Source organism: Eleutherodactylus coqui, chromosome 12, assembly GCF_035609145.1.
Source record: "Eleutherodactylus coqui strain aEleCoq1 chromosome 12, aEleCoq1.hap1, whole genome shotgun sequence".
NCBI lineage: Eukaryota > Metazoa > Chordata > Amphibia > Anura > Eleutherodactylidae > Eleutherodactylus > Eleutherodactylus coqui.
Window position 1 is genome coordinate 36,790,481 of NC_089848.1, and position 27,801 is coordinate 36,818,281.

Genomic DNA, 27,801 nt, shown 5'->3' on the forward strand with positions numbered 1-27,801 from the left:
ATGACGCCATTTTGAAAACTAGACCCCTTAACGAATTCATCTAGGGGTGTACTGCGTATTTTAACCCCACAGTGTTTGAATGAATCTAAGCAAGGCAATTGTGTCATTTTAAAACCTGTTTTTTTTTTTTGTACAGGGACGGAGTGTAAAACATGGCGCTTGTGAGGCTCCGTAAGCCTGCTGAGGTGCGGCGGTCTCACACAGAGGGCGCTCAACGAGCTGCTCCTGGAACTGCAGGAAGGTGAGCGTTCCCAGGAACTTCTTGTAATTACGTATTACAGGTAGCGCTCTGAATAACGCCGGGCTCACACGGCCGCATGTGGAATCAGCTTGCGGAGGCCCGGAGTGGATTCCAGCTGTGAGCCCAGCCATGGCGCTGTGTACGGCCACGTAATGTACTGCGCATAACTGCGTGCTCACACAGGCGGTCATGCGCAGTACACCTTTTTTGTTTGTATTTCCTGCGCCGTTGCTTAGCGATGACGCGGGTACCCGCAGCCCGTACATAATGTAGATGCATATGGGCAGCAGATATATCCACGTTCATGGAGCACAATGGGCTCTATGTTGTAGATATCCGTGGTAAAATAGAACCTACTGCGTTGTTTTCTGCGAGTGGATTACGTAATTCTGACCCGCTAATGTGAGCGGAATTGTGTAATCCAATGCATTTGATTGATCCTCATATTATGGCGGATCTAACGCTTGCGGAATCCGCTATTTCTATCCAGTTGTGTGAGACCAGCCTTAGGTAGATGGCTACTTTTTGAGAGAAAACAGATAGGAATTTAAAAGTTCGCCCTTTTCAACATCTTTCTCAACCAATTCACCATTTTCATCCTGTAAACATCCGATTGCATCTGTGACTTTTCTTGTATATTTTAATCTTTTTAAGATGGCTCTGCACTTCCTCCTGGGTTGGACTGATTACATTTAGTGGAGAGTTTACTTTATCATCTGCATCTCATCTGACATTTCATTTTCTTCTGTGAATACACTGAAGAAAAAACTAATAGATTTGTCTTCTCCTCATCACCCTCTACAGTTTCTCCTACATTATTAATTAAAGGGCCAGCACTTTCTGTATTAATCTTACTATTTATATAGTTGAACAGTTTAGGGTTAGTTATACTCTCTTCTGTCTCCATCTTTTTCCTTATAGGTTTTAGTGCTTCTTCCCCACCTTCTTGTTTTAGTAGTTTAAGCGCTTTCTTTTTGCTGTTATTGCCCCACATTGGTTTTCTCCTATTACTAGCCCTTTTATTCCTGTAAGGTATGACCCGCTCACGGTAAGTAATTAGGATGTTTATAAACGTTTCCCATTTATTGTTTGTACTCTTATTTTTGAGGACATTGTCCCAGTCAACAATAAGGACCTCTCTGAGCTGGATGAACTTGGCCTCCCCAGCAGAGTTACAAAGTATGCAGAAACTTTATTCACACTAGTTATTCTACAGCTCCTTCTCTAAAGCCTTAATATCTGGACACAAAAATGTGAACAAACCACAAAGTCCTAATTCAAAAGTAATTTATTTTATCTCCCTCCACAAAATTACATCAAGCAAACGTTTACTTAACTTCCCAATGACCGACATATTTACCATCTAGGAGATAAAGGTCATATTTCATCATGTTAAATGTTGTACAAAAGAGATAAAATTTTTACAAGTCCATTGAAGATTCAATGTGATGCCTGCGGTTGGACTGTTCTCCCAAGTCGTTTGGTCCAGTAACACATTAGCACTTAAGGAACTTCATGAACGCGTGTATTTCCCCCAGATGTGCAGCATGAAGACTGAAGCAATGAAGAGCAGACTCATCACCAGGACAGGAACGGGCCCTCTGTGGGGAGAAATCATCAGATTTAGTGGGACTATCCAGGCATTGTGTCATCTCTCCATAGGGCTTACACAGTACCTGCAATGACATTTAATGACTCTCTCCACTGTCTACATGTTCCTTGTTAGGGCACATGAATATCATGGTGCGGCTGTGTAAGAGCCTCTCCAACCGTCCATCCATTACACCGCCGCACATCATTCCGAGGACAACCGCTGATTGCCAGAGCATAGAAGCCATTTCTAGTGATAAAGTGTCAACCACTTTAAAAACTGTATGTCCCGCATTCACTCGCCCACCACTACAATTGGGACGTGATGAATGGGAAAAAATATGAGCAATTACTAGATTCGTTTCTAACTTATAGCACAAATGAGCATCATTTAGTATCCTACAGAAGGATGTCTTTTAGGATCAGACCTCTACATATTATAGTCGTGTACGGCCAAGTGACCAGACAATGGTTCAACACATTCAAAAGCCCTTTACTAGAGACCCTTCTACAACCGAAGCTTCTGCAGATGCATCAGTGGCTCTTGCTGAATGCCCTCCATATTGTATTTGACACCATGTAACCTTTTCTGTTTGTTCTTGTATAGTAGGGTCTATCCAGAACAGTGCGCTAATTTATTTACCGTATTTAAGAGGGTCTATCAAGAACAACAACGGGTCTAAATGTTGGCTTGTCTGGCTTGTGACGTCTCCAGTAGAGATGAGCGAGCATACTCGCTAAGGGCAATTGCTCAAGTGAGCATTGCCCTTAGCGAGTACCTGCCCGCTCGAGAGAAAAGGTTCGGGTGCCAGCGGCGGGCAGGGAGCTGCGGGGAAAGAAAGCGGGGAGGAACGGAGGGGAGATCTCTCTCTCCCTCTCGCTGACTGCCGCTACTCACTGCTCCCCTGCGCCGGCACCCGAACCTTTTCTCTCGAGCGGGCAGGTACTCGCTAAGGGCAATGCTCGCTCGAGCAATTGCCCTTAGCGAGTATGCTCGCTCGAGCAATTGCCCTTAGCGAGTATGCTCGCTCATCTCTAGTCTCCAGGTATCTGGACAATATTTGGAGATGAGACAACGCAGGTAAATATCAAGAAGAGTCCACATGATTAGTGTCTAGGTGCACATAGGCACGTAGACAATTCCCAAATCATATATACGATGGCCTTGAGAGTACATCGGCAGGACGCTCGCCTCTGGACCCGACGAGGCACATTTATTCCGATGTAGACATGACTCCTGCATCGATGTGCTGGGTAGGATGCGTCTAATCGGTGATGGATTGTTTTACGAATAGCCCTTTTACACGGGACAATTATCTTTTAGATGCCTGCACTCCTGCACAACCTGAACGATAACCGTCCCGTGTAAATGCAAGCAGGGACTACATGTGAATTGCTCAGTTTCTGAATGCAGCGCGTCATTCAGTGTATGGAGGCGGTAGGTGGAGAACGCTCCCCGGCCACCCGCCTCCATGCCAGCAGCAGTCTGGGCAATACTCACTTCTGTGTTACCGCACTGCAGCGGGCATCCCTGGGACAAGCTGTCCGCCATCGTTTACCCCAAAGCTCGGCCCGTGGAAGAGGACCATTAGTCTATATTCATTGTATGACTGCGATAGGATTACAGTGTCTGAAACATCTCTGGTAAAACCAGCCTCCCTGTACGGAGACTAGACCAGCGACTTGGCAGCGCCATGTAAACTCAAGTGACAAGCGTCGCAGGGATCAGTTTCAGCGTGAATCCAGATTAGATTGGGAAAGTGGGCCGATCCGATTTTCCAGATCTATCAGGAAAAAAGTGCAAACTGTAGCCAAACAACACCGCTACGCTAATGTCTGAACGCACAACTCATCGTTCTGTAGCCAGGCCAACGGCCTTTTACACAGGGCCATTCCAATTTGACCGAACGAGTGACGTCTCCGTTAATCTGTTCGCAGTTGTCGGCGCCCATGCAGACCGTTTAGACAGGCCGATCGTCGCTGATTCCTACATGAACAGGCGGGCGGCGTGCGGACGTGACGAGGAGCGAGCTGGAGAGGGGTTTTATGCAGGCTGAAACTGAGCAACAAATTAAAGGCAAATGAAAACTGCACGAAGTCGCATTAGACTTAGCGATTACGGCGCACTTGCTAATTTGAGTTTATATCAGCAGGTGACAAGTTCCAGGGTCATCGCTGGCAAATGACAACAAAACAAAAGATGGGCAAGCACCGGTCAGATTATATCTGCTGCGCCATGCTGCGGGGAGGATCAGTTTTATGCAAGCTTCATCCAAGAGGCTGACAGCGGCAGAGGTTGGCGGAGTCTCTCCCATTGTTTTCAGTGGGTGATATCGTACTGTGCTACCGCCGGCCCCACTGAATACAAAGGGTGCTGCTATGGGAGATCACCAACCCAGATAGGACATGCCACGATTAGTTTCCTGCATCACATGGCGGCGCCATGAGGGAAAACATCGCTCATGTGTATGACCCCAATCAATGGGCTTCATATTTCTGTGTCTCGCAACGCACAATTCTCCCACTAAGTTCTCGCCCGTGTGAAGCCGGCCGGAGGACTTGTATCAGAGAGGGATACTTACACTTTCAGACCTGGGGAATCCTCTGTGTAGAACCTCCACATGCCCCCTGTGCCCGCAGAGGTCGTCCGGCCGGCGCTCCTCGTACTGCTGCTTGTAGTTTTCCTGTTTGGAATAAAATCCCAGAATATAATGCGTTCTGCACAAGATTTACTTCTCCAAATCTGTATCCGTCGTCATCAATACAGCTTGACAGTCAACAATCCGAGGGGCGGCCCGGCCAGTTAGATGCTTCATAAGGAGATAACATGGAATAGTATCCCCCCCCCCCCCCAACGGTTACGGTCTGTACCCCCCGCTGTGTTACCGGTCAGGCTGCTCGGCGCCCTTCACGTTCTGCAATGACGACTCCGTTTGTACTCATCAGTAACCTGCAGTGGGGCATTGTGGGAGATGTAGTTTTTGCACTCCTGGCAGCAATTGTAAATAATGTGGAAATCTGAAGTCAGCCGAAAGGGAGGTCGGCAAAAAAAGGTACCGAGATTCTGTTTGATGATTTAGATGGCGGTTTGGAATAATGGTAATAAGTGGAAATGTTGGTGAAACACAGTCTGTCCTGCTGGACTACAAGGCTGGGATCGCTGCGACAGACCTTCCTTCACAAGCATGGATTGTTCAGTATCCGCGCTGGAAGACCGGGGTCTGAGACGTTCTAATAAGGATAAGGGACTACAATGATGTGAGTACACCCTCCAAGACCCCTGATACTAGAAGGTGGGGGGGGTATAGCAGCTCGCGGACCCCAAACACTGCAGGAGGAGCAACTTGTGGATTCAGTGAGAAGCATCGGGCCACTTTGTGATCATTCCTCTGAAACGAGGGGCTCTTCCTGCGCCGGATGATCTTTATTGGGTGACAGCGCTGATCACAGGAGGAGGACAGTATTGGAAAGGAATGCATCCCCCGGCACCGGAACGGAGTTATAGAGCCGCCGGGACGTGACCGCTGGCACATAATATGAACCGCAAAAATGAACCCCCAAAAAACATCACATGGCTCCCAGACAAAAAAACATCCCACACATTATTCAATAAATTATATGTACCCGATTATATCTACTGGCTGCAGTACATGAACATTACGTCAGCGGGGGCCCCGGAGCCGCCGGCCAGGAGATGTGAATACGAGCTGCTTTGTTATTTTTTACCTGCGCGACCCTTTTATACAGTTTATGTAACCTGGACAACCCCTTTAAGGTTTACAGTTATGTCACTAAGGGGTTAAAAATGCACTTAAGGCACCCGAGTTCTGCGCCAACTTTATTTACAAGAGGCATTCAAAATCTACAATAAAAAAAGGTGACTTTTTTGGGAGGGTGTTCCAACTTTGACTGTTAGGCGGATCAACAGCAGCACTAAGAAACGGGTCCAGGAGGCTGAAAAAGGAGCAAAACCCTCAAATAATACAACGTTTATTAATATCAGATGTCCAAAGTCCAATCCAGGAGGACACAAGACGTCGAGTCGGATGAGGGAAGTCTGGTAAGACCACTAGTAGTTACAGGGGAAGTTGTACAAGTGGAGTGGGCGGACTTCCATAATCCCCGCCCTCCCCCGTTAGTCCGTCTTCTCAGGGTGAGTCATAGAGGCGGGCTAACCCCCCCCCCCCGCCGTGCCCCGCTACACAACGTTCACTACCTTTGTCTCACAGTAGATCCGGCTGCCCTCGGGGAGACCGCTTTACTCGGGGAGCGTCCAGAAGCCCCAACATTGGTAGAACTTGCTGCGGGACCAGGCTGAGGAAAGAAGGTTTGGGTTAGATTGATAGGAGTCCATGTCTGTCCTGAACGGAGTGATGGGACGTTACCAGTCCGTGCCGCCATGCAGGGGTCACACCACCACTGGGTCTACCAGTTACCCATAAAAGAAAATACTTCCACCGGAGGCGCCGTGTGCCGCTGTAAACACGTGTAGCGAGGGAATCTGTGGTAGAACATGCAGCTCCCCCACACAGCACGCTATTACATGTGGGGGGTAGAGCCCCCCACAGGCCGTCACCACACAATAAGGAGAATCGCAGAAGCTGCACGGCTACGTCCACACAGGAAGAGCCCACCGTGCCGCTTGTTAGAGGGGCTGTGCAGATCTTCTATAAAACCCAGCCCCCCCGTCACGTCCCCCCCCCCACTGTTTGCTTACAGGCTGCTGCAGCCAACGGCCAAGCTGTAGCAACCTGTAGATGAGAGGTGGAGTGGTGGCGCCAGATGCAGCGGGGAAGGTAGGGGGACACGACACACGGCCCTCTTTATGGTGGAGGAGCCGGGTTCTATAAGAAGATCATGGACAGCGAAAAGGTGGATCATGCAGTAGAGTCACCGTGGCCACCGCACCGCCATCACCAGATGTCCATCACTCAGCCCCCGCCCACCTCCTGCACGGACAACACACATCTCTAAGACTTTAAAAGGGTTTTGTCATTAAAAAAAAACTCTACTTACCTATTCCTGCCCAGGCAGACTACTTACCGCATCTTCTCCAGTCCCCCGGGTCACCTGACCACAAGCTGGCTGGATCCTCTTCTTCCTGTGATGTAGCATACCGTCTCTGCATTCTCCTGCCAGCAGGTCGGTGCACCCGCTCACTGCCTAGCACGGAGTGACCAATATGTGCACGCCGCCTCTCTGCAATAGCTCAGCACTCCCTGCTAGGCAGTGAGCGGGTGAACGGACCTGCCGGAAGGAGAATGTACGCTACATCACAGGAAGAAGAGGATCCGGCCGGCTGCGGTGAGGTGACCCGGGGAACTGGAGATCTGCGAGGAGATGATGCGGAAAGAAGGCCGCCAGGGGGGTATAGGTGAGGATGGATTTTTTTAATGACCAAACCCCTTTAAGAATATACCTGCCACAGACGGCTGGGGGCCGGGGCCACTGACGCCTACAAGGAGGCTGCGGCTCACGAGCTGCAGACGGCTCAGTAGGAAGTCTGCGCCTTCAGCTGGTGAGCCGCGACCGAGCGTTCTGACCGCACAGATACTGCCATCCTCCACTGGAAGACAAGGGGGCGCTACAGCGATGTGCTAGGCACCGGCCCCCAACAGCCAACATAGACCGGGGCCACATCAGTGCTCGTATATCTCGTGACAGATGCCCATAATGGAGTCCATCTGTCTCCCAGCATCCGCAATTCTGTAATGAAGGCCCGCGGGAGAGGAACCTGCTGGGGGAGTCCGGTACTGAGCAGTAAGAACACCCCCGTCCCCCCTCCAACCATCGCCAGCCTCCTCCTCCACGGGGGACCACCTCCCACCACTTTCAAGGGGGACAGTCAGCCTCCTCCTCCACAGGAAACCCCTAGCCAACCGCCGCCTCCTCCTCCACGATAGACTACCTCCTGCCGCTTCTGCGGAGGACCCCCAGCCTCCTCCTCCATGGGGGACCCCCAGCCGCCCACCGCCTCCTCCTCCACAAGGGACCACCCTCCTGCCACTTCCACGGGGGACCCCCGACCTCCTCCACAGGAAACCCAAAATCACCTCCTCCACAGGGGACCCCCAGCCGCCCGCTCACTGCTCATCCCCTTCCACAGCGGATCCCCAGCCGCCGCCGCCTCCTCCACAGGGACCCCAAGCGGCCACCACCACCAGGTCTCCCAGCTGCCCACTGCCTTCTCCTCCACGGGGGACCCCCAGCCAACCCCTTCTCCACTGGGGACCCCGTCTGCCCGCCCCAACTCCCCAGGGGACCTCCGGCCGCCACCACCACATATTCTCCCAGCCACTGCGGTCCAACACAGTGTAGCTAGTAACCTGACAGCATGGTGACCAGCGCCGCCCTGAGGCTACAGGATTATCAGGAGGACTTGGCCGATAAATAGGAGCAAATGGTCCGATAACCCTCCTTACCCCTGCTATTACCATTACTACCACTGCTATATATTACTATCTATGACCATTACTACCACTGCTATATATTACTCTCTATGACCATTACTACCACTGCTATTATTAGGATTACTCTCTATTACCATTACTACGGTACTACTACTATCTATCTGCCGCCGAGCTCTCACCATCGTTCCGATCAGCTCCTCGTCAGCTTCACTCTACAGCCGAGAGACGCACGTCACCGGAAGTGCGGCCGCCGGCCAATCACAGCGCCGAGCAGCACGAGGCCCCGCCCACCTGCGTGGCAGCAGAGGTACAACATGGCGCATATTGTGTCTCCAGCAGCCCGGCGGCCGTCAGCGGGGGCGGCCATGTTCCCGGAGACCGAGACTGATGATGAGTGGCTGGGCGGGCTGCAGCATGATGGCGGACTGACGGGAGACAGGAGAGCGGTCCACGTCTGCAGTCCGGCTGCTGCTGGGACACGTCAGCGGTGAGGAGCGGAGCTGTCAGCCGGCCGGTGGGGCCGCACGGTATACCTGGAGCGGCGCTGCGGGCCGGTATATATTGGTGGGAGGTCCGCGGAGACGGCAGACCTTACAGGAAGCGCGGCGGCTGCTGGGAGAACCGCACAGTTATAAGCGCAGCCAAGCCGGCTGGTGAAGCCCGGACTGAGAAGACGCAGCCGGACCGCTCTGCCGCAATTAGTCCCAATGCACACGGGGGTGTTTGCATTGCTGGACCCGGAGCGAGCAGCGTCCGCCCGCCCCCCAGACCCCGCAGCGTCCGCCCGACCCCGCAGCAAACACCGCCCATAGCATGCTGCGCAAAACGCTTTTCCCTGTCTGTGAGCAGAAATCAGCTGTGACTTTCCGCCCGCGGGGGAGGAGTCGTAGTATGCCCTATTCTAGGGCGAGCCTGGCAGGGACGGCTTCCATTGCAGTAAGTGAAGCCGTCCGTCCAGCGGTGATTCCAAAACGGCAATTTCGAAATCACCACAGATCTGTGCCCTTAATGGCACGGCATACTGCGCACGTGTGGTGGCGTGCCAACCGGCACAGAGAAGACCAGACAGGTAGTCGGGGGGCATATTTAGGATTTCAGCCGCAGTTCAGTAGCGGGGAGCGATTCCAGCAACCTCATTGGTTGTTGGGTACACACCCCTTTGGAGATGTGCACGAGCCCCCCGAGCCGTGCATGAGCGCTACCTAACGAGCCCCGCGGCCCGTGCATGAGCGCTACCTAACGAGCCCCGCAGCCCGTGCATGAGCGCTACCTAACGAGCCCCGCGAGCCGTGCATGAGCGCTACCTAACGAGCCCCGCGGCCCCTGACATAACTGCTAGCAGCCCCATAGGAGGGTCGGCGGCACCCTGCAGCGCCTGCCAGCGTTACAGTTCTCCTGTGTTGCCCGCTGTTCTCACCCCCTGCAGGTTGGTGCTCCCCCTTGTGACATCAGCACAGAACTCCCGGTTACTTCATGTACTCAGCCCGGGTCTGAGCCCCGACTGTCCGCACCGATCAGCCTTCTATGATAAGACACACGGCAGTAGCGGATCTGCCGATCAGAATATACTTCTTCCAGGCTTATTATTGCAGGGTGATCGGTGGGGGGGGGGTCACACCACGGCTGGGTACATCAAGTGAGCGGGAGTCGCTGTGCTGATCTCACAGCAGGGAACAGCAGCCTGCAAGGGGTTCATAACATCGGCCAACAGAGTACAAGTTGCCGACCCTCCTACGGGCATTCTAGTGCTTATTTAACGGGCCGCGGAGTTCGTGAGGTAGCATCCGTGCATGGCCCGCGGGTCTCTCCGAAACTAGCACTCATGCACATCTCCAAAGGCGGAGGGGGTGTCCCCAACAACCAATGTGGTTGCTGGAATCGCTCCCCGCTACTGAAGTGCTGCTGAAATACAATATATGCAGTCGGGGGCCTCCGCCGAGGCACAGCGTCGGGTTTCACTGCAAGATCTCACAGTCAAAATCTGACCCGGCCGTGGGCTTTCCACCTTACTTTTGTTTTCGGCCGCAGCTTCATTTCCTGCACCCCTTTCCCTCACCATTGATGAGGAGCGCTAAATACCGAAAAATAGAACAGACTCCTCTCAAGAATCAGCTCTGGTAAGGCCGGCGTCAGCTCGGGTGAGGCGGCCCTCAGGCCGGTGGTGGGGGTCAGCTCAGGTGAGGTGGCCCTCAGGCCGGTGGTGGGGGTCAGCTCGGGTGAGGTGGCCCTCAGGTCGGTGTGGGGGGTCAGCTCGGGTGAGGCGGCCCTCAGGTCGGTGTGGGGGGTCAGCTCGGGTGAGGCGGCCCTCAGGCCGGTGGTGGGGGTCAGCTCGGGTGAGGCGGCCCTCAGGCCGGTGGTGGGGGTCAGCTCGGGTGAGGCGGCCCTCAGGCCGGTGGCGGGGGTCAGCTCGGGTGAGGCGGCCCTCAGGCCGGTGGCGGGGGTCAGCTCGGGTGAGGCGGCCCTCAGGCCGGTGGCGGGGGTCAGCTCGGGTGAGGCGGCCCTCAGGCCGGTGGCGGGGGTCAGCTCGGGTGAGGCGGCCCTCAGGCCGGTGGCGGGGGTCAGCTCGGGTGGGGCGGCCTGCACACGACCGGATTGGATTCCGCATGTAGGAACCCATAGTGGAACCCAACCCTGCGCCCGGTCAGTGCCCCCGCATACCTGTCTGGATTCTTCTTTATTCTGCACTGCGGACGTGGCTGCCGGCGCACATGCGCAGTACAGAGTATGCCACACTTTCGCTAGGCGATGACGCAAATCCCACGGGCTTTCTACTATACTGATTGTGGAAGGGCCGCGGTCGGACGGCTTCCATTGACTTCAGTGCCGTCAGGGGGGAATCTGACCAGAAGTCCAGCCTGCTGTGATGTACCGTATCATGTGTCGCCGGTAGGCGGTTTTTGTACCAATTTTAAACATAAGAACCTTTCTTTTTTCTTTCTTTTTTTTTCTAATTCCTCTGTCGCCATCTTCCTGCCACCATAACTTCATTTCTTCATCACTGAGGTATTTGTGGGCGCCCTGTATCGGCACCAGTTTGGGGTGTTTACACATGGATGTGCGCTGGCCGACTCTTGGTCCAAAAATCAGCCTGAAAAATAGTCCAGGTGCAAGGAGCCTTAAAGGGGCTGTCCAACTTAAGGAACCGCCCATCAAAGTGACATCCCAGCAGTTACCTGCCTCTCAGCACTCCCTCACGCATCCCCCACCGGCGGCTTCGGTCTCCACATGACGTCACAGGCTGCAGCCACCCGGAGTGGTCAGCAAACAAGCTGCAGCAGCCGATGACAGGGCTGACGACTGTAGCTGAGCGCTGCCATTAGCTACCACAGTTTTTATGGGACATCACAGCAGCCTGTAAGCTTCGACAGCGGAGAGCCGAGTTGGCAACGGGGAGTGGAAAGAGGGTAACCGCAGATTTGCCGCTTTAGCACAGGGGGACCCGCTGACGGGGGAGGGGAGACGGAATGATTATCGTTCAAATGTGCAAGCGTGACCGATAATGGCTCAGACTAAACGACGAAGATAATCATTCGCTTTTCGCTTGTCGGTCCTGTTATGCCGAATAAACCTTACCGTTCGGTGTGAGCATCCGTCGCTCCGTCCCTCTCGGCCGCTTATACGGCGAATGGGAACGACTGAGCGATTCTCATTTGAGCGAATGGCGTCACTGCTGGCTCGTTCGCACTCAGGCGGTCTGTATGGACAGATCATTGTTGGCTGAGAGGCTGACTAAGCGAGCGTTGCTCTAAGTGAACGCGCCAATCAGGATTTTTAGTCCTACGGAAATTGAACGACTGAACAGTGAATGTCAGAAAAAAATAACGCTAGAATGACCAGAAAAGCGCAATTCTATCTCCAAGAAAAAAATGTAATAAAAAGTAATCCAATAGCCGCGGGTGCTATAAAATTACGTATAGAACCTGCAGGACATCCCGCAATGGGACAATGTGTGTTGAACTGTGCATTAAGGGGGGCACGGCTCCACCATTCTTGGGATAGGTGGGGGTCTCAGTAGTCAGATCCCTACCCATCTATCAGTTTTCACTCATCGAGTGGATTGGTAAAAAGTGAAAAAAAGTCTCTGTGCCAGAATCCAACTTTAAAGCTGCATGCTGTGGGTGATCCCATTGGGGTCTTCAAGTAGTCTGTGCGCTGACGTTTGGGGGTGACCTCGTGAGAACGGGGAGTAAACCTTTCCTGTGTTCCCCGCCATGAAGCTTCTTGTGGCTATGGATTGGTGACCCCTAACTGCGTATCTGTCTCCGTACAGCTTGTATGCCGCCGCCGGCACCATGGGACCTTCGGTGCTCTTCATTCATCCAGACCTTGGAATTGGCGGGGCGGAGAGACTTGTTGTTGATGCGGCGCTTGCACTGAAATCACATGGTTGTCGCGTCCAAGTGTGGACCGCCCACTACGACGTCCATCACTGCTTCTCCGAGACCATAGATTCGGGCATCCCGATTACCTGCTGTGGAGACTGGCTCCCCCGAGGCTTCTGCGGCAGACTCCTGGCTCTGTGTGCGTACATCCGCATGATATTTCTGGCCTTCTACATAGTCTTTCTCAGTGGAGAACAGTTTGATGTTGTGTTTTGTGACCAGGTAAGTTATAACTTGTCCTCCCGATTCGAGTAAGGTGTAAGTGTCTACCTCTTGCCCGTCCTGTCAGCTGACCTTATATATATTTGTCCTCATTCATATGACCAGAGTGCGAATACATCTTAATGTCCCTAACGTGCTGGAATAATGTTCATGCACTTGGGCAGCAGGGGGCGACTGTTCTTTACCGCCATAATACGGATACTAAGAGGACAGGATAAGTTGGGGTCAGAGAAGTGGTCGGTGAGGGGTAACACTGATACATGTGAGGTTCTGCAGGTATATACATGTCCCCATTACACACTGACATGGAGACGGCTTGGGGGTTGTAGCCAACTAAGCTTAAGACTAACTTCCAACATGCAATTTCCACACTGATGAAAGCATTTTTATGTCAAAACCGCCTCCCCTCACTTCGGAGAAGTAGCGATCATCCACCGCGGCTACCTGGTACCTCTTCAGGTGTTTTCAATGGGGAAGCATCGCGTCGCATGCACCCAGCACATAGCGCATTGCTGCCACCCGCCAATTGAAAACAATGGCAGCTGCTGCCAAGGCAAATAAGATCAGCAGCGGAAGGGACGTAGATGTGAGATCATAGTTCTAATACTTTGCAGGTCGTTAGACTGCACAATGGAATATTGGGGCATATTTACTACTCCTGTCTAGTAACGCTGTGACACAGTATGTAAGATAGAAACAAAGCCATCTGTCCATTCAGTTCAGCCGGTTCTCTCACACCCCTCCCCCCCCTTGCCCCCCACCCCCCATCGTTGATTCCCAGGTCAACGACCCTTCTGAGTAATCAGTGATATAATATGTAATATTGTGACACTCCAAGAAAGTCACCCACGCCGCTCTTGCATTCTTGTATTGAGTTCGCCATCACTGCATCCTCAGGAGAGAGTTCTATAGTCTCACTGCTCTTACAGTAAAGAACCCCTTCTATGTCGGTGTAGAAGTATATGTATAATATATCAGGGGACAATACAGAGATCTCTCCCATCATCTATTATACCCAGGACTGTAACAAGGGGGCGCTCTAATAACTATGTATAGATATATCAGGGGTCAGTACAGAGATCTCTCACATAATCTATTATTCCCTGAACTGTAACAAGGGGGCGCTCTAATTCTTGAGAAGAGAAGATTTGTGTAAGAGCAGTAAGATTATTGAATTCTCTGCCACCGGAAGTAGTCCTGATGAATTCAGTAGGACTGCTAGAGGTGTCATGACCATCAGTCTGTCTGAGACCCATCCATTCGGAGGATGCAACTCCCATGCTTAGTGATGATTACACTCTGTACAACGCTGTGGAATAGGTTGAAGCTATACTACATACAGGAAGTAAATATTTCTGCCTGTGAATTTCAGATAGAAATGTATGTTTTCTCACAGCCCTTCTCTTATCGGGAGAATAGTATGTTATACATTTGTGTTTGGGAATTGTAGTTTGTCGATGTTTTAGCAAATATTTGCCAAACACACAATTCCAACTATTCTCCGTCCACGAGGCTCCTAATGGCTCTTAAGGCCTCATGTCCACGGGGAAAATCAGATCCGCTACGGATTCTACATGTAGAATCCGTAGCGGGTCCCTCCTGCCCCGCGGACATGAGAGCTGAAAATAAGAATTTATAAGAATTTACCTATCCGTAGCGGGCGGGGACGCTCTGCTCTTCCTCACGGCCGGATCTTTTTCGGCCGGCGGATGAATTCCTCACGCCGGCGGCACGTCGCCGGCACGTCGTCGACGTGCCGCGCGCATGCGCCGGGCACATCCGCCGAGCCGAAGCAAGGGAGATGCGGCCGTGAGGAAGAGAAGACCTTCCCGGCCCGCTGCGGGTGAGTAAATTCTTTTAAATTCCTATTTTAGGTCTCCCGCGGATCCGGACGGCTTCCATAGGCTTCAATAGAAGCCCGCGGGAGCCGTCCCCGCGGGAGACCCGCATGAAAATGGAGCATAGTCCAGATTTTTTCATGCTCCATTTTTTTTAAAATCCCTTTTATTGACGATCCGCGGGTATTTATCTACCCGAGGGTGGTCAATGCATCCCTATGGGATGCGGATCCGCGCGCGGGAGAAGAGTTAAAATCCGCTGCGGATTTTAATTCTTATTTTCCCCGTGGACATGAGCCCTTACCTTCTTGCTTAGCCTCAAACCCCCTAATGCCACTAACAAACATAACAGTCATCCTCATAAATCTCCTAGCCATCTGCTAACCCTCACTATCCTGCTGTTACTAGCTGCTGGGGATATCTCTCCCAATCCTGGCCCACCCTCCACTGCTCCTAGCTATTACCCCCTACCGGGCTCACTAATAAAATCCCCAAGCCCAACTGCTAGCCGATGCATACTCTCCCCTGACTCCTTTAAATGTGCACTCTGGAACTGCCAGTCAGCATGTAATAAACTCCCCACCATCCATGACTTTTTTACTGCTAAATCTTTAAATCTGCTAGCTCTCACAGAAATGTGGATACAGCAGTCTGACACGGCCTCCCCTGCTGCACTGTCCTACAATGGCCTGCAGTTTTCCCATACCCCGAGACCAGATGACAGGCGTGGCAGGGGAGTAGGTGCTCTTCTCTCCCCGAAATGCACCTACCAGGTCATCCCCCCCCTGTACCCTCACTCACTTTTCCATCCTTTTGAAGTACATATGCTACGGCTTTTCCGCCCGCTGTCCATGCGAGTAGCAGTTATCTACCGCCCCCCAGGTGCTCCTCGCCTGTTTTTGGACCACTTTGCTGCCTGGCTCCCCCACTTCCTATGCTGTGAAATTCCAACCCTCATCTTAGGTGATTTTAACATCCCCACTAATGACCCCAACTCCCCATCTGCCTCTCAGCTTCTTTCACTCACCTCCTCTCTTGGTCTCTCTCAACTCACAGCCTCTCCCACTCACAGGGATGGCAATACTCTGGATCTGGTCTTCCTCCGGCTCTGCTCTGCTTCCAACTTCACTAACTCTCCTCTCCCGCTCTCGGATCATAACCTCCTCTCTTTCTCTGTCACGCTCCCTAACATCTCTCCAGACCCACCTACCCACAGTACCTACAGGAACCTTAAGGCCATTCACACCCAGAACTTTGCTGAATCCCTACAGTCCTCTCTGTCCCCCATCTCTCTCCTCACCTGCCCCAACCTGGCTGCCGCTCACTACAACACCGCTCTCAAACATGCCCTGGATGAAGGGGCGCCCCCCAGGACCCGAGCAATCCGATGTAGACCTCGGCAACCCTGGCTCACGCCTCAAGCGTGCTTCATCCGGCGGTGCTCTAGAAGTGCTGAACGGCTGTGGAGGAAATCGCAAACGTCCGCAGACTTCCTCCACTACAAATTCATGCTCAGAACCTACAACCTTGCCCTCCACCGCGCCAAACAAGTCTACTTCACCTCTCTAGTCTCCTCACTATCCCACAACCCTAAAAGGCTCTTTGATACTTTTCACTCCCTTCTCAGCCCTAAACCACAGCCCCCGGTGACGGATCTCAGTGCCGAAGAGCTGGCTGCTTACTTCAAAAAGAAAATTGATGACATCCGTCAGGAAATAACTTCCCAACCCCAGATTAGCCCTGACCCTAGTCTTGTCAGCACTGCATCTAGCTCCTGCTCACTGTCTGTACTCAGACCAGCGACAGAGGAAGAAGTCTCCAAATTGCTCTTCTCTGCTCGCCCCACCACCTGCGCTAGCAACCCCCTCCCCTCACACCTCCTCCGTTCCTTCTCCCCAGTGGTCATCTCCCATCTCACCACTATATTCAACCTCTCTCTGACCTCTGGCATCTTTCCCTCTTCTTTCAAACACGCCATCATATCCCCACTGCTAAAGAAGCTGACTCTGGACGCGACTGATGCTGCCAACTACCGACCCATCTCAAACCTCCCCTTCATCTCCAAACTACTAGAACGGCTGGTTTACTCCCGCCTTGTAAGCTACCTATCAGAGCACTCTCTCCTAGACCCCCTACAGTCTGGCTTTCGACCTCAACACTCGACAGAAACTGCCCTTACAAGGGTATCCAATGGCCTACTGACAGCCAAATCGAGGGGCGATTACTCCCTACTGATCCTCCTCGACCTCTCTGCAGCATTTGACACTGTTGACCACAAACTCCTCCTCAGTTTGCTACGCTCCATTGGCCTAAAGGACACTGCTCTCTCCTGGTTCTCTTCCTACCTATCTGACCGCTCTTTCAGTGTCTCCTTTGCTGGCTCTACCTCCCCTCCTCTTCCCCTTGCTGTTGGGGTCCCCCAGGGCTCTGTCCTCGGCCCCCTCCTTTTCTCTATCTACACAGCCCCTATTGGACAAACCATCAGGAGATTTGGCCTCCAATACCACCTGTATGCTGACGACACCCAGCTATACACCTCTTCCCGTGACATCTCTGCACCTTTACTCCAAAATATCACTAACTGTCTGTCCGCTGTCTCTAACACCATGTCCTCTCTCTACCTAAAACTAAACCTCTCTAAAACTGACCTGCTGGTATTTCCATGCTCCACTAACCGACCTCCTCCTGACATCTCCATCTCAGTGTGTGGCGCCACCATAACTCCTAGACAATATGCCCGCTTCCTTGGGGTCATATTTGACTCTGATCTCTCTTTTACTCCCTACATCCAATCTCTGGCCCGAACATGTCAGCTGCACCTCAAGAACATCGCAAGAATCTGCTCTTTTCTCACTGTGGACACGCTAAAAACGCTTACTGTTGCCCTCATCCACTCCCGGCTCGATTATTGCAACTCGTTGCTGATCGGCCTCCCCTTCACCAGACTCTACCCTCTCCAATCCATCCTGAATGCGGCAGCCAGGCTCATCTTCCTGTCCAGCCGCTACTTGGATGCCTCTGCCCTGTGCCAGTCACTGCACTGGCTGCCCGTTAAATACAGAATTCAATTTAAACTCGCCACCTTCATCCACAAAGCCCTCCACAGTGCAGCGCCCCCCTATATCGCCTCCCTCATCTCAATCCATCAACCAGCCCGGGCTCTCTGCTCTGCTAACGAAACCAGACTGAGCGCCCCTTTAATTCGAACTTCTCATTCCCACCTCCAAGACTTCTCCAGAGTAGCACCGGTCCTCTGGAACGCACTACCAAAGGCCACCCGAGCAATCCAGGACTCGCAGAACTTCAGGCGTGCTCTAAAAACGCACCTCTTCAGGGAGGCATTCCGAATTCCCTAAACAAACCCCTCTGTACTCCGCCTGATAACATGCTCCCTGACCTACTGACTGCAATCCCTGCTAGCCATCATAAACCGCTCCTGCAGTCATAATGATCCTGCCGTCACACGGCTAGATGTCTGACCATTGTCTATGTGTATAACATCGCTCACTCTCCACCTCGCCATACCATGCACATCTCCAGCCCCTTTACCTTCTGTATCACCCCATATTTGTAGTATGTAAGCTCGTTGGAGCAGGACCCTCACCACTATTGTTTCCATCAATTGATTACTATGTAACCGTGGTTCTGTAATGTTTGTACTTTTGTCTTTCTGTATTCCCCCGTCTATGTAAGCGCTGCGGAATATGATGGCGCTATACAAATAAAGATTATTATTATTAATGTGACACAACTCTCATGTTGCCTTTCTTTCAGATTTCCGCCTGCATTCCAATTTTCAAATTGACCAGAAATAGAAAACGTCTTTTATTTTATTGCCATTTTCCAGACCAGCTTCTTACTGATCGGATATCATTGGCTAAGAAGATCTACAGAGCGCCCATTGATTGGTTGGAGGAGAAGACGACGGGCATGGCGGACTGTATTCTGGTCAACAGCCGCTTCACTGCTGAAATCTTCGAAAAAACCTTCCCGTCATTATCTCACATAAAGCCTGATATCTTATATCCATCACTGAACGTTTCCAGCTTCCAGCTGTGTGATTTTGATGGTCTGGCCCAACTTGTACCGACAGAGAGAGAGTTTGTATTCCTTTCCATCAACAGATATGAGAGAAAGAAAAACCTTAAGCTCGCGCTGGAATCTCTGTGTGCGCTCCGCGACAAAGTAGGTTTGGAGGACTGGGAGAAGGTCCATCTCATCATGGCGGGAGGGTATGATGAGAGGGTGCGAGAGAACGTGGAGTACTATCAGGAACTGAACCAGCTCGCGGTCAAGTCTGACATTGACAACCATGTTACATTCCTAAGATCCTTTTCTGATAAGCAGAAACTGAATCTGCTGCACAACTGCACATGTATATTGTACACCCCAAGCAACGAACATTTCGGAATAGTCCCAGTAGAGGCCATGTATATGTGCTGCCCAGTAATAGCTGTTAACTCAGGCGGCCCCCTCGAATCTATCGCCGATCAGGTCACCGGGTTCCTGTGTCCGCCTACATGTGAAGCGTTTGCTGAGGCAATGCAAGAGTTTATTACAAATTCTACCCTCAGAACAACAATGGGGAAGTCGGGGCATGAGAGAGTGATGCAGAAGTTTTCTTCCAAAGCATTTTCACATCAGCTCTACCATTACATCTGTAAACTGGTGGATAGAGAATAATCCCAAAATGTCTGATAAAACCATATGTTTAAATTACTTTACAGTTTTTCAGAATGGTGCACTTTAGGAGTAGTTTGGGTCTTCTGTTTATTACGGGGACCTGAAAGCTAGAACTGGGGGGGGGGTTACATATAAGGAAAAAAAGGTTAGAATTTTTCAAACTTGTGTCTCGTCCACACTTGACTATTTTCATCAGTTCATGTAAACCTGAACCAGGAGTGATGGAGAGATTTGAACCTCCTTTATATTTGGCTCCTTTCTATTCTTGGTTTAAAGATACTGTTTTGGAATCCTCCTCTGAATGAGGCCCAATGCAGAAGGCGAGGCTGGAAAGAAGTATGGAAGCATTTGTACAAGTATTTATGCTAGAATCGTAATGATGTGGATCCATGTTAGAGGTATAGCGCTCTCACCAAGGGTGAGCTTGCTTCCAAATTCGAGAGATGTTGGTTTGTCATGGGAGATTGTTTTCAAGTTTCCTAAGTTCGATGTAATAGTTGGTAATGTTTCCTGCTGCTCTGAGGCCGTCTAGAAAATAAAAGTGTTATTTGTTTTCTTCATAAATGTTAAACGCTTTCATTATGGGCACCTCTATCATGTCCTGTAATATCCTTCCGCTCTAGAAAGACATCTAGTCCCTCTTAAACTCCTCTATGGATTTTGCCATCCCCACGTCCTCAGGCAGAGAGTTCCACAGTCTCACTGCTCTTACAGTAAAGAACCCCCTTCTGTGTTGGTGATGAAACCTGCTTTCTTCTAGACGTAGCGGATGTCCTCTTGTTACCGTGGAAGTCCTGGGTATAAACAGATCATGGGAGAGATCCTTGTATCGTCCCCTAATGTATTTATACATAGTTATTATAAATATTGATATGTTACTGTACAGTCCCTCTATCAGGTCGTTGATAAATATATTGAACAGAATGGGGCCTAATTCTGAACCCTGTGGCCCCCACTAGCGACGGTGGTCGAATCTGAGTATGAGCCGTTTATTACCACCCTCTGCTTTCTATCTCTGAGCCAGTTCTTTACCCAGATACTCGCGTTTTCACCCAATCTGAGCTGTCTCATTTTATATATCAGCCTATTTCTCCTTTAGAGAAATCCAGATATCTGAGATCAATAGGCTCTTCCAGGTCCAGCCTAGAACTTTATTGTAGAAGCTGATCAGATTGGTCTGCCATGATCGACCCCCCCCCCCCCCCCCATGAACCCTTGCTGGTGAGGAGTTATTCTGTTGTTCTCCTTGAGGTATTCTAGGATGGCGTCTCTCAGAAACCCCTCAAATATTTTTCTAGTTATTGAGGTGAGACTTACCGGCCTGTAGTTACCAGGCTCTCTTTTGGACCCCTTTTTGTATGTTGGAAATTCATTGGCAATGCGCCAATCCAATGGTACAACCCTGGTCTTGATAGTGTCCATAAATATAAGAAATGGCGGTGTAGCTATCACATCACCTAGTTCCCTTAGAACTCTTGGGTGTATTCCATCTGGGCCCAGCGATTTATCGATTTTAATCCCCTTTAACTGGCTCTGTACTTCCTCCTGTGTTAGGTATGCAATATTTAGCGGGGGATTTATTTTTTATTCCCCTGCATCTCGTGGGACATTTCCTCTTCGTTTGTGAATACACTTGAAAAGGAACTATTTAATAGATTTGCCTCCCCCCCCACCATTGTTGTTGAATGGTGGTACTAAACTCATTGTCAAAAAAATCAAGCACTTAGGAGTTGTCAGAATCGAATGAAACTTTGTGTGATTTATAATGTTGATATAAATAAGTGGTTACAATATCAGAACAAAAGGATCATTTATTGTGGACAACTGACTCCTTGAAGGGAGGCTCTAGTACCCTGTTGGGCCACCTCTAGCTTGGATACTAGATGTGATACGGACGAGCATGGATGCTTTAGTACTCTTTTGGGCTGCCTCCATTGTGGATGTGATACTGCGGGCATGTAGGCTTGAGTGCCCTGTTAGGCCTCCTCTAGCTTGGATACTAGATGTGATACGGACGAGCATGGATGCTTTAGTACTCTTTTGGGCTGCCGCCATTGTGGATACAAGATGTGATACTGTGGGCATGTAGGCTTGAGTGCCCTGTTAGGCCTCCTCTAGCTTGGATACAAGATGTGATACACCCCAGGATACCATATGGAACCTTTATATCTCCATGCCTGCCATATCAGTCCATATTTGCTATAACTGAGCATCTAGATGCTGCCAACTAGTTGGCTGTTGAAGCTGGCATCCCAGATGTTTCCATACATGTTCCATTGGTGATAAATCTGGCGCTCGAGCAGGCCACTGAAGTGTAGCAATGTTGTGGAGACATTCCTGTGATACCCTTGTGTGTGTGGCCGAGCATTATCCTGCTGGAAAATGCGCCTTTAGAATCCCTGTCATGAAAGGCAACACATATATCTGCACAATGTCCTGAACATATCGTTGAGCTTTCATTGTCCCTCACACTACTACTAGGGAGTGACAGACTGGTGTATGTGATGGCTCCCCAGAACCAGAAGTGGGGACATTGTGCCGCTCCAAAGCAAAGGCAGCATTAAGGTGCTCATACCAAGCTTTACAGACACGAAAACGGCTATCGTTCACGCCCAAACTAAACCTGGATTTGTTGCTGAAGACAACCTGGTTTCAGTCCATAGGAGTCCAGTTTTGTTGTTCATGACATCACTGGAAACTGAGGTGACGTGTGTGGGTGTCAAAGGCAGTATATGTAATGGGCGCTGTGAGACCAAATGTCCTTCAGCCAAGTACCTGGAAATGGTTCAGAAAGACACATGGTCCTGTAACGATGACGCCACCTGTCTCTGGATGGCGGATAATTAAACTGTAAAGTTCTGTAAACTTATTCTTAAAGAGAAACTTCAGTGTCAACTAACTCTTGACATGTCATAGAGACATGTCAAAAGTTTGGATTAATGGGAGTACTGCTTCTGAGACTCCCATGTTAAACAAGGGGGCTGCAGTGCTAACCCTAGTGCTGTGCCCCCTTATCTGTTTTCGTTGCTTTTCGGCTCCTTCCAGCAGCTTAAGATGGCCTGCATAAAGGTCTATAGAAAGCAGTGTACATCCCTATGCGGGCTATCTTTAGCTACCATAGGGAGCCAACAAGCAGTAAAGACAGCTGAGGGCCACAACACTTGGGTGAGCGCTGCAGTCTCCTTGTTCTAGAGATCAGCGACAGTCTCAGCAGTGGGACGGCACTGATCAATACATATTTTACATTTCTCTATGACATCTCAAAAGTCAGTTGAAAGTATAACTACTCTTTGAGGATCCTTCACCTACCATGTATTCTGAAGTTGTTTCCCGTATGAAACACAAGAGCTGGGCCATCACTTTTATCTCCCAGTAATCTACCTGTTCCACCATATACCAAACCCTGGCACCAGAAAGCCAGTAAACCATTTAGTTGAAGTGGACTTGGCAACAAATGCTATCCATCTTCTTAGTTATGGAATCCATAATATTCTTTAATTGTCAACTAATAGTTGAGCTGTTCTCGAGATTAGCAGGGTTACAAATATCCACTAATGGTGCCATTTCTGGGATTGATACCCTCATATCATCACCCAATGTTGCAATTTTGCTTGGAAACAGAAGAGGCTTTCCTTTTCTGGAACTCAATATACTCCTCTTAACTACATTAACCAAGCTTCTTGCCTAGTCCTCCTGACCCATTTCTCCAACATCCACATCTACCCTACTAACTACCTGCTCAGTGAGCACCATGTGCCTCTCAAGGTTGTCACCCTCATGGTTAGAGTTGGGAAGGAACTGTGATGAATAAAATTGTCAACCTTAAAGGAGTTTTGCCTTCCTCTAGTTCAACATAACAGTGTAACGCCGCAATGAACTTGGTGTCCATATGGCCGGAGGCCTAATCCTTGTCACGTGACGCCAACACTCTAACTGGACACTCTGGATGAAATGCCACAGAAATAACAGAGACAAGCCCAGTGGTAGTTTATTAATCAAAGTGTGCAGATTTACTAACTTTAAAAAATTGCAGAAACAAATTGAGTACACAGTTCTCTGTAAGATGTATTTGAAATGAATACACTAAGATGCAACAGCAAGCAGGCAATCTGAATACAATAGTATTGAATTAAAGATCTCCAACATCAACGCTCTCTCACTTCCTTTCCTGGATATTGCTTAATTAGACAATTTTCCCCACTAGTGGATTTAGATAAATGATTGAGTTGATTGGACTATAGGATTTATGAAGCAGAGGGACAAGTGGCTGTATGCTAACCCTGACTTTGATTTCACTGGGTAGCTATATAACTCACTGTTTGTGGAAGATGGACCTCAGAAAGGCTCTTCTTTTTCTCTGCTGCAAGATGCCAAGGGAGTGGGTTTTTTCACCTCTCTACCTCGGGTGACAAGTGTGATGAAACTGACTCCTCTCTGACAACTGAACTGCAACCTCTTCTTACTCACACCTGACTGAGTCTGACTAACTGTTCTCTATCACTCCCTTTTATAACCTTTCTTTGCTTCCCGCACTTTCTGGACTCCTCCTCCTGCATAGGGACTTATAAAGCTGCTTCCTCATCCTTGAGCTTTGCACCAGTGAGATTAAACCTGAGTGTCATCCAATGAGAGACCAGCTGACATCAGAGTTGAGCTGTATGCTTAGAGCAGAAATGGACACACAGGGTCTCTCCCACAGTCGGCACCTTCTGTCCCCATGGACGGCATACAGACAGGTGAGACAGGACAAGTGTGCGTGATTGTTTTGTAGGACCTGCTGGGTCACTACAACAGGATAATAGGCGCAAATGGATGGATGTCTTTTTTCAGTCTTACAAATTATGTTACTGTGTTACAAGTAAAGTTTGAATTAAAAAAAAAATCACTTTGTAATACGCTATGCATGAAGATCGTCATAGCTATAAACAGCCAGGGATTTTCTGGTGCCTAGATTATATCAATTTACACTGTAGAACTCTACAGAAATTGCCATCACTCATTATTCCCACTAAGGCTTACGATCTACAATTTCCTTGAAAACCAATGACTACATCGCTAGGATTTTGAAATGACTGAGGAAGCCCAGGCAAAACCATGGAGAATATACCATATCCGCAAAGCAGTTGGCCTTGGTCAGATTTGAACCCAAAATCCCAGTTTTGTCAAGCAACAATACTAACCACTGAGCCACTGTGTTACATTTCAGCAAAAAGTTTGCTATCAGGGTTTTGTTTAAGGAAATCTCTATTAAAATTGTTTAAGTAAAACAAAAATATCAAATATGTATAATACTTTGGACCTTCCCTTATTGGTTCTTGTGAATATATCCTTTATATGTTATAATGACATATAATAAATGAGTGAAAAGATTGACAACGTTTAGTATCGCATGTAGCACTACTGCCCAATTTTTTTACAGTAGCCATGCTCCTTTTGAGCTAGGCCATGCCCTTTGTGTCCCTAATCAGTAATAGTGGCTGTAAGTGACCCCCTCATAGTACACCTCTAAATAATAGACACATACCCATTTCTACATAGTGACAGCGATTACAGTGCAGTTACCTCTAATGATCACAGATGACATCTTGTCTGATTGGTGATGTCTGTTTGTATTTTTCGTCTGTCTTGACCCAGGCTACCATGACGACTTCTTCCAGTAATAAGTCATTTCCGCACTCTTGATTTAGTTGTTAACCCCAATTTTCCTCTCAGAAACCCCTCCATTGTAATGGTGGCTCCTCTTTGAAGTAATAGTGCCCTATCTGTGGCTTCACAAAGTGATATGGTCCTCTCTGTGACTCAGTTATAATGACTTCTCAGTGGCTCCTTTTACTTATAATGCGCCCACTGTGGTATCCCTGTTCCCTGTAGACCCATTTAGTTATAGTATCCTCTTTTGGCCCAACCTATGACCCTCTGTGGCCCCACTTAGCTACAGTGACCTCGCCTGCGACCCCTCTTCCACTTACCGACCCTCCCTCCACAAACTCCTCCCATCTGTAGTAAAAGCACCATTTTCACACCGGACTGCCTGACCGTGTTTCATACACAGCATAGTTTGACTTCTCTCCATGGCTCTGGATGCACAGTAATGGGAGCAGGATCAAGGAGCTATATTGTGTATGCTGTGAGTACCATGCTGTCGGGCAGTTCTGTGTGATGATGATGGCTTTATTCTAGAAGGAAAGAGTTAGCCCACCCCCCTTCCTATCAGACATGGGGCATGCCCTCCCAGGATGGCGAGACAGCCCCCTCAAATCCAGGAAGTTTCCCTGAGTAAACTGACATGTGGGAAAATGGAGTTTGATATCCTACATAAACTAAAACTTGATATCTAAGTTTTATGAAGTCTGCAGTCTCATAAGAGACACCAAGATTGTAGTGTTGTAGATCATAAATAATTTAAATATGTATCTACATATTTCAACAGTCAGCTAATATGGTAAATATTTCATAGAGAATAGTCCATGTAAGGCACATTATTAATAGACTCCCTCAGTAAGTCATGATCTTTCCTGTCATGTAGAGCCCTTAATATTCAGAAAAGTATGTGTATGTAGAATAATACAAAATATAATCTTACAGTCATGGGAAAAACTAAATAAACCCTCATTGGATTGTTTGGTTTGGTTGTATCGGGACATTAAAAAAATCTTACGTCTTAAAATTAGGTAACTACATCCTAAGATGAATATCAACACATGACAAAATACACTGTGCCATTATTTATGTAACAAAAACGAGATCAAAATGCAGAAGCAGTATGTGAAAAATTAAGTGCACCCTTACTACCTCCATAGGAATTTAGAGGGTAAGTAGCAGCTGGATGCTGCTAAGCAATTGGCCTTAATTGATTAACAACAAGTGTGACCCACCTCTATAAAAGCAGAAGTTATGGCAGTTTGCTGGTCTGCAGCATTCAGATATGTTAACACAATGCCAAGGAGGAAAGACATCAGCAGTGATCTTACAACCAATTGTTGCTGCCCAACAATCTGGGAAGGGTTATAAGGCCATTTCCAAACAATTTGGAGTCCATCAATCTACAGTGGGAATGTTTTTCACTTGTGAATATTCTTTGAAGACAGTTAGCAATCCGCACAGCAGCGGACGTCCCAGCAAATTCAGCCCAAGGTCAGACTCTAATGGTGACAGTGAGCATGGTAAATGTTCAAGTTCATGACAATACAATTAGAAAAAGACCTGAACAAGCATGGCTTCAAAAAAAGGACATGGCAGTGCGGCTAAAGTGTGCAAAATTGCCTTTCAGCAAACCACAAGACTTCTGATACAATGTTTTTGTATGTTATTTGGATTTTAATGGAAACAAAGAAATAGAAGAAATTTGACACATTTGTCGTATTAGAATACAATTTCTGTACCGTGACATTAATATTTTGAACACAATGCGTTGTTGAATAGTAATGAAATTAATGTTCCTTCTGACAAAAGAAAATAATTGCCAGCTTAATGTAGTTCGTCACTTAAATACTAGATATCAACTTCGAACCGCAAACTAGAAACTTGTGTGGATCACTTGAAGGCTTTCACCTTATGGCAAAAGGATCTGTAAAGGGAAGGAGGGGGCTTTAACCCTTTCCAATCCAATTTGTATCCTGGTTTTCCTAGGGAGCTTATTTTTTTTTCTGCCGTTATACAACGATGCTATCTGCTGGCTAAAGCCAGTACTGCATGAGGTGACATGTTGGATAGGCTCCGACAGCAGAGAGGCTGGCAATATACAGTAAGGGAACCCTGACGGACGTCTTCCAACATTGGAGCTGTACAGCCTTAAATCATAATGTCTTCAGACGTCAGACAGTGGATTGGAAGGGGTTAAGACATGGATGTATTTGGTACGTTGGTTTGTGAAGGCATTTGTATGCTAATTGATTGAGGGATGATTTATCAGCCAAATGTTCCATTGGGATATAAAGGGATCGAATGTTCCATTTTGGACGGCCAGCATTTTTTCATAGGTGCAGTTAGATGAGACTATTTCTTCTATAGAAGAAACTTTATAGCTTTTCCAGTTGCTTGTTATTGTAAGACGAGTTGCATGTAATATGTGGCAGACAAGTGTTCTGCATTCCAATAGAAACTATCCCAGCAGTAGTAGAAGAACGAAACTGGGTTTGTTTTTAGTTGAGAAGGGGTAGAGTAGTTTTATCATCTCAAACATTTTTATTCATAGAAGATTAGTGGGCAACTCCAGAAAATGTGGAGCAGTGACCCTATCTATCCGCAGTTTGCCAACATTTAGGAGATACATTACTATAAATGTGTTAAAGATTTAATGGCGTATAGCACCATCTGACCAATAATTTATAGTACTGCTCGTGGTGGTACATCACAGAAGGGGAAATATAGAAAATTAAAAACAATTACAGAAAACGGCCATTACTTACTGGGTGAGGAGTGCATATAGATGCATC

At 48.9% G+C, this 27,801-nt stretch overlaps 2 protein-coding genes across 5 annotated transcripts; one reads left to right on the forward strand and one right to left on the reverse strand.

Moving 5' to 3' along the window:
• Positions 1–1,511: 1,511 nt before the first annotated feature.
• On the reverse strand, positions 1,512–8,535 carry SEC61B (SEC61 translocon subunit beta). The gene is made up of 4 exons (XM_066584662.1): positions 8,421–8,535; positions 6,048–6,145; positions 4,414–4,515; positions 1,512–1,842 (listed from the first exon to the last, which is right to left on the reverse strand). Exons 1-4 carry the CDS (start codon positions 8,421–8,423, stop codon positions 1,755–1,757), a joined length of 291 nt encoding a protein of 96 aa, XP_066440759.1. The 5' UTR covers positions 8,424–8,535; the 3' UTR covers positions 1,512–1,754.
• A 16-nt stretch (positions 8,536–8,551) lies between these two features.
• Positions 8,552–19,930, forward strand: ALG2 (ALG2 alpha-1,3/1,6-mannosyltransferase). Of its 4 annotated transcripts, none has more exons than XM_066584658.1 (3): positions 8,552–8,728; positions 12,512–12,845; positions 18,458–19,930. In XM_066584658.1, the coding sequence occupies exons 1-3, from the start codon at positions 8,556–8,558 to the stop codon at positions 19,364–19,366; spliced, it is 1,416 nt and encodes a 471-aa protein (XP_066440755.1). In that variant the 5' UTR covers positions 8,552–8,555; the 3' UTR covers positions 19,367–19,930. The 4 variants fall into 4 exon arrangements, with proteins under 4 accessions (XP_066440755.1, XP_066440756.1, XP_066440757.1 ...); XM_066584659.1 differs by having other exon boundaries at positions 8,664–8,768; XM_066584660.1 differs by having other exon boundaries at positions 8,723–8,795.
• The last annotated feature ends 7,871 nt before the right edge of the window (positions 19,931–27,801 follow it).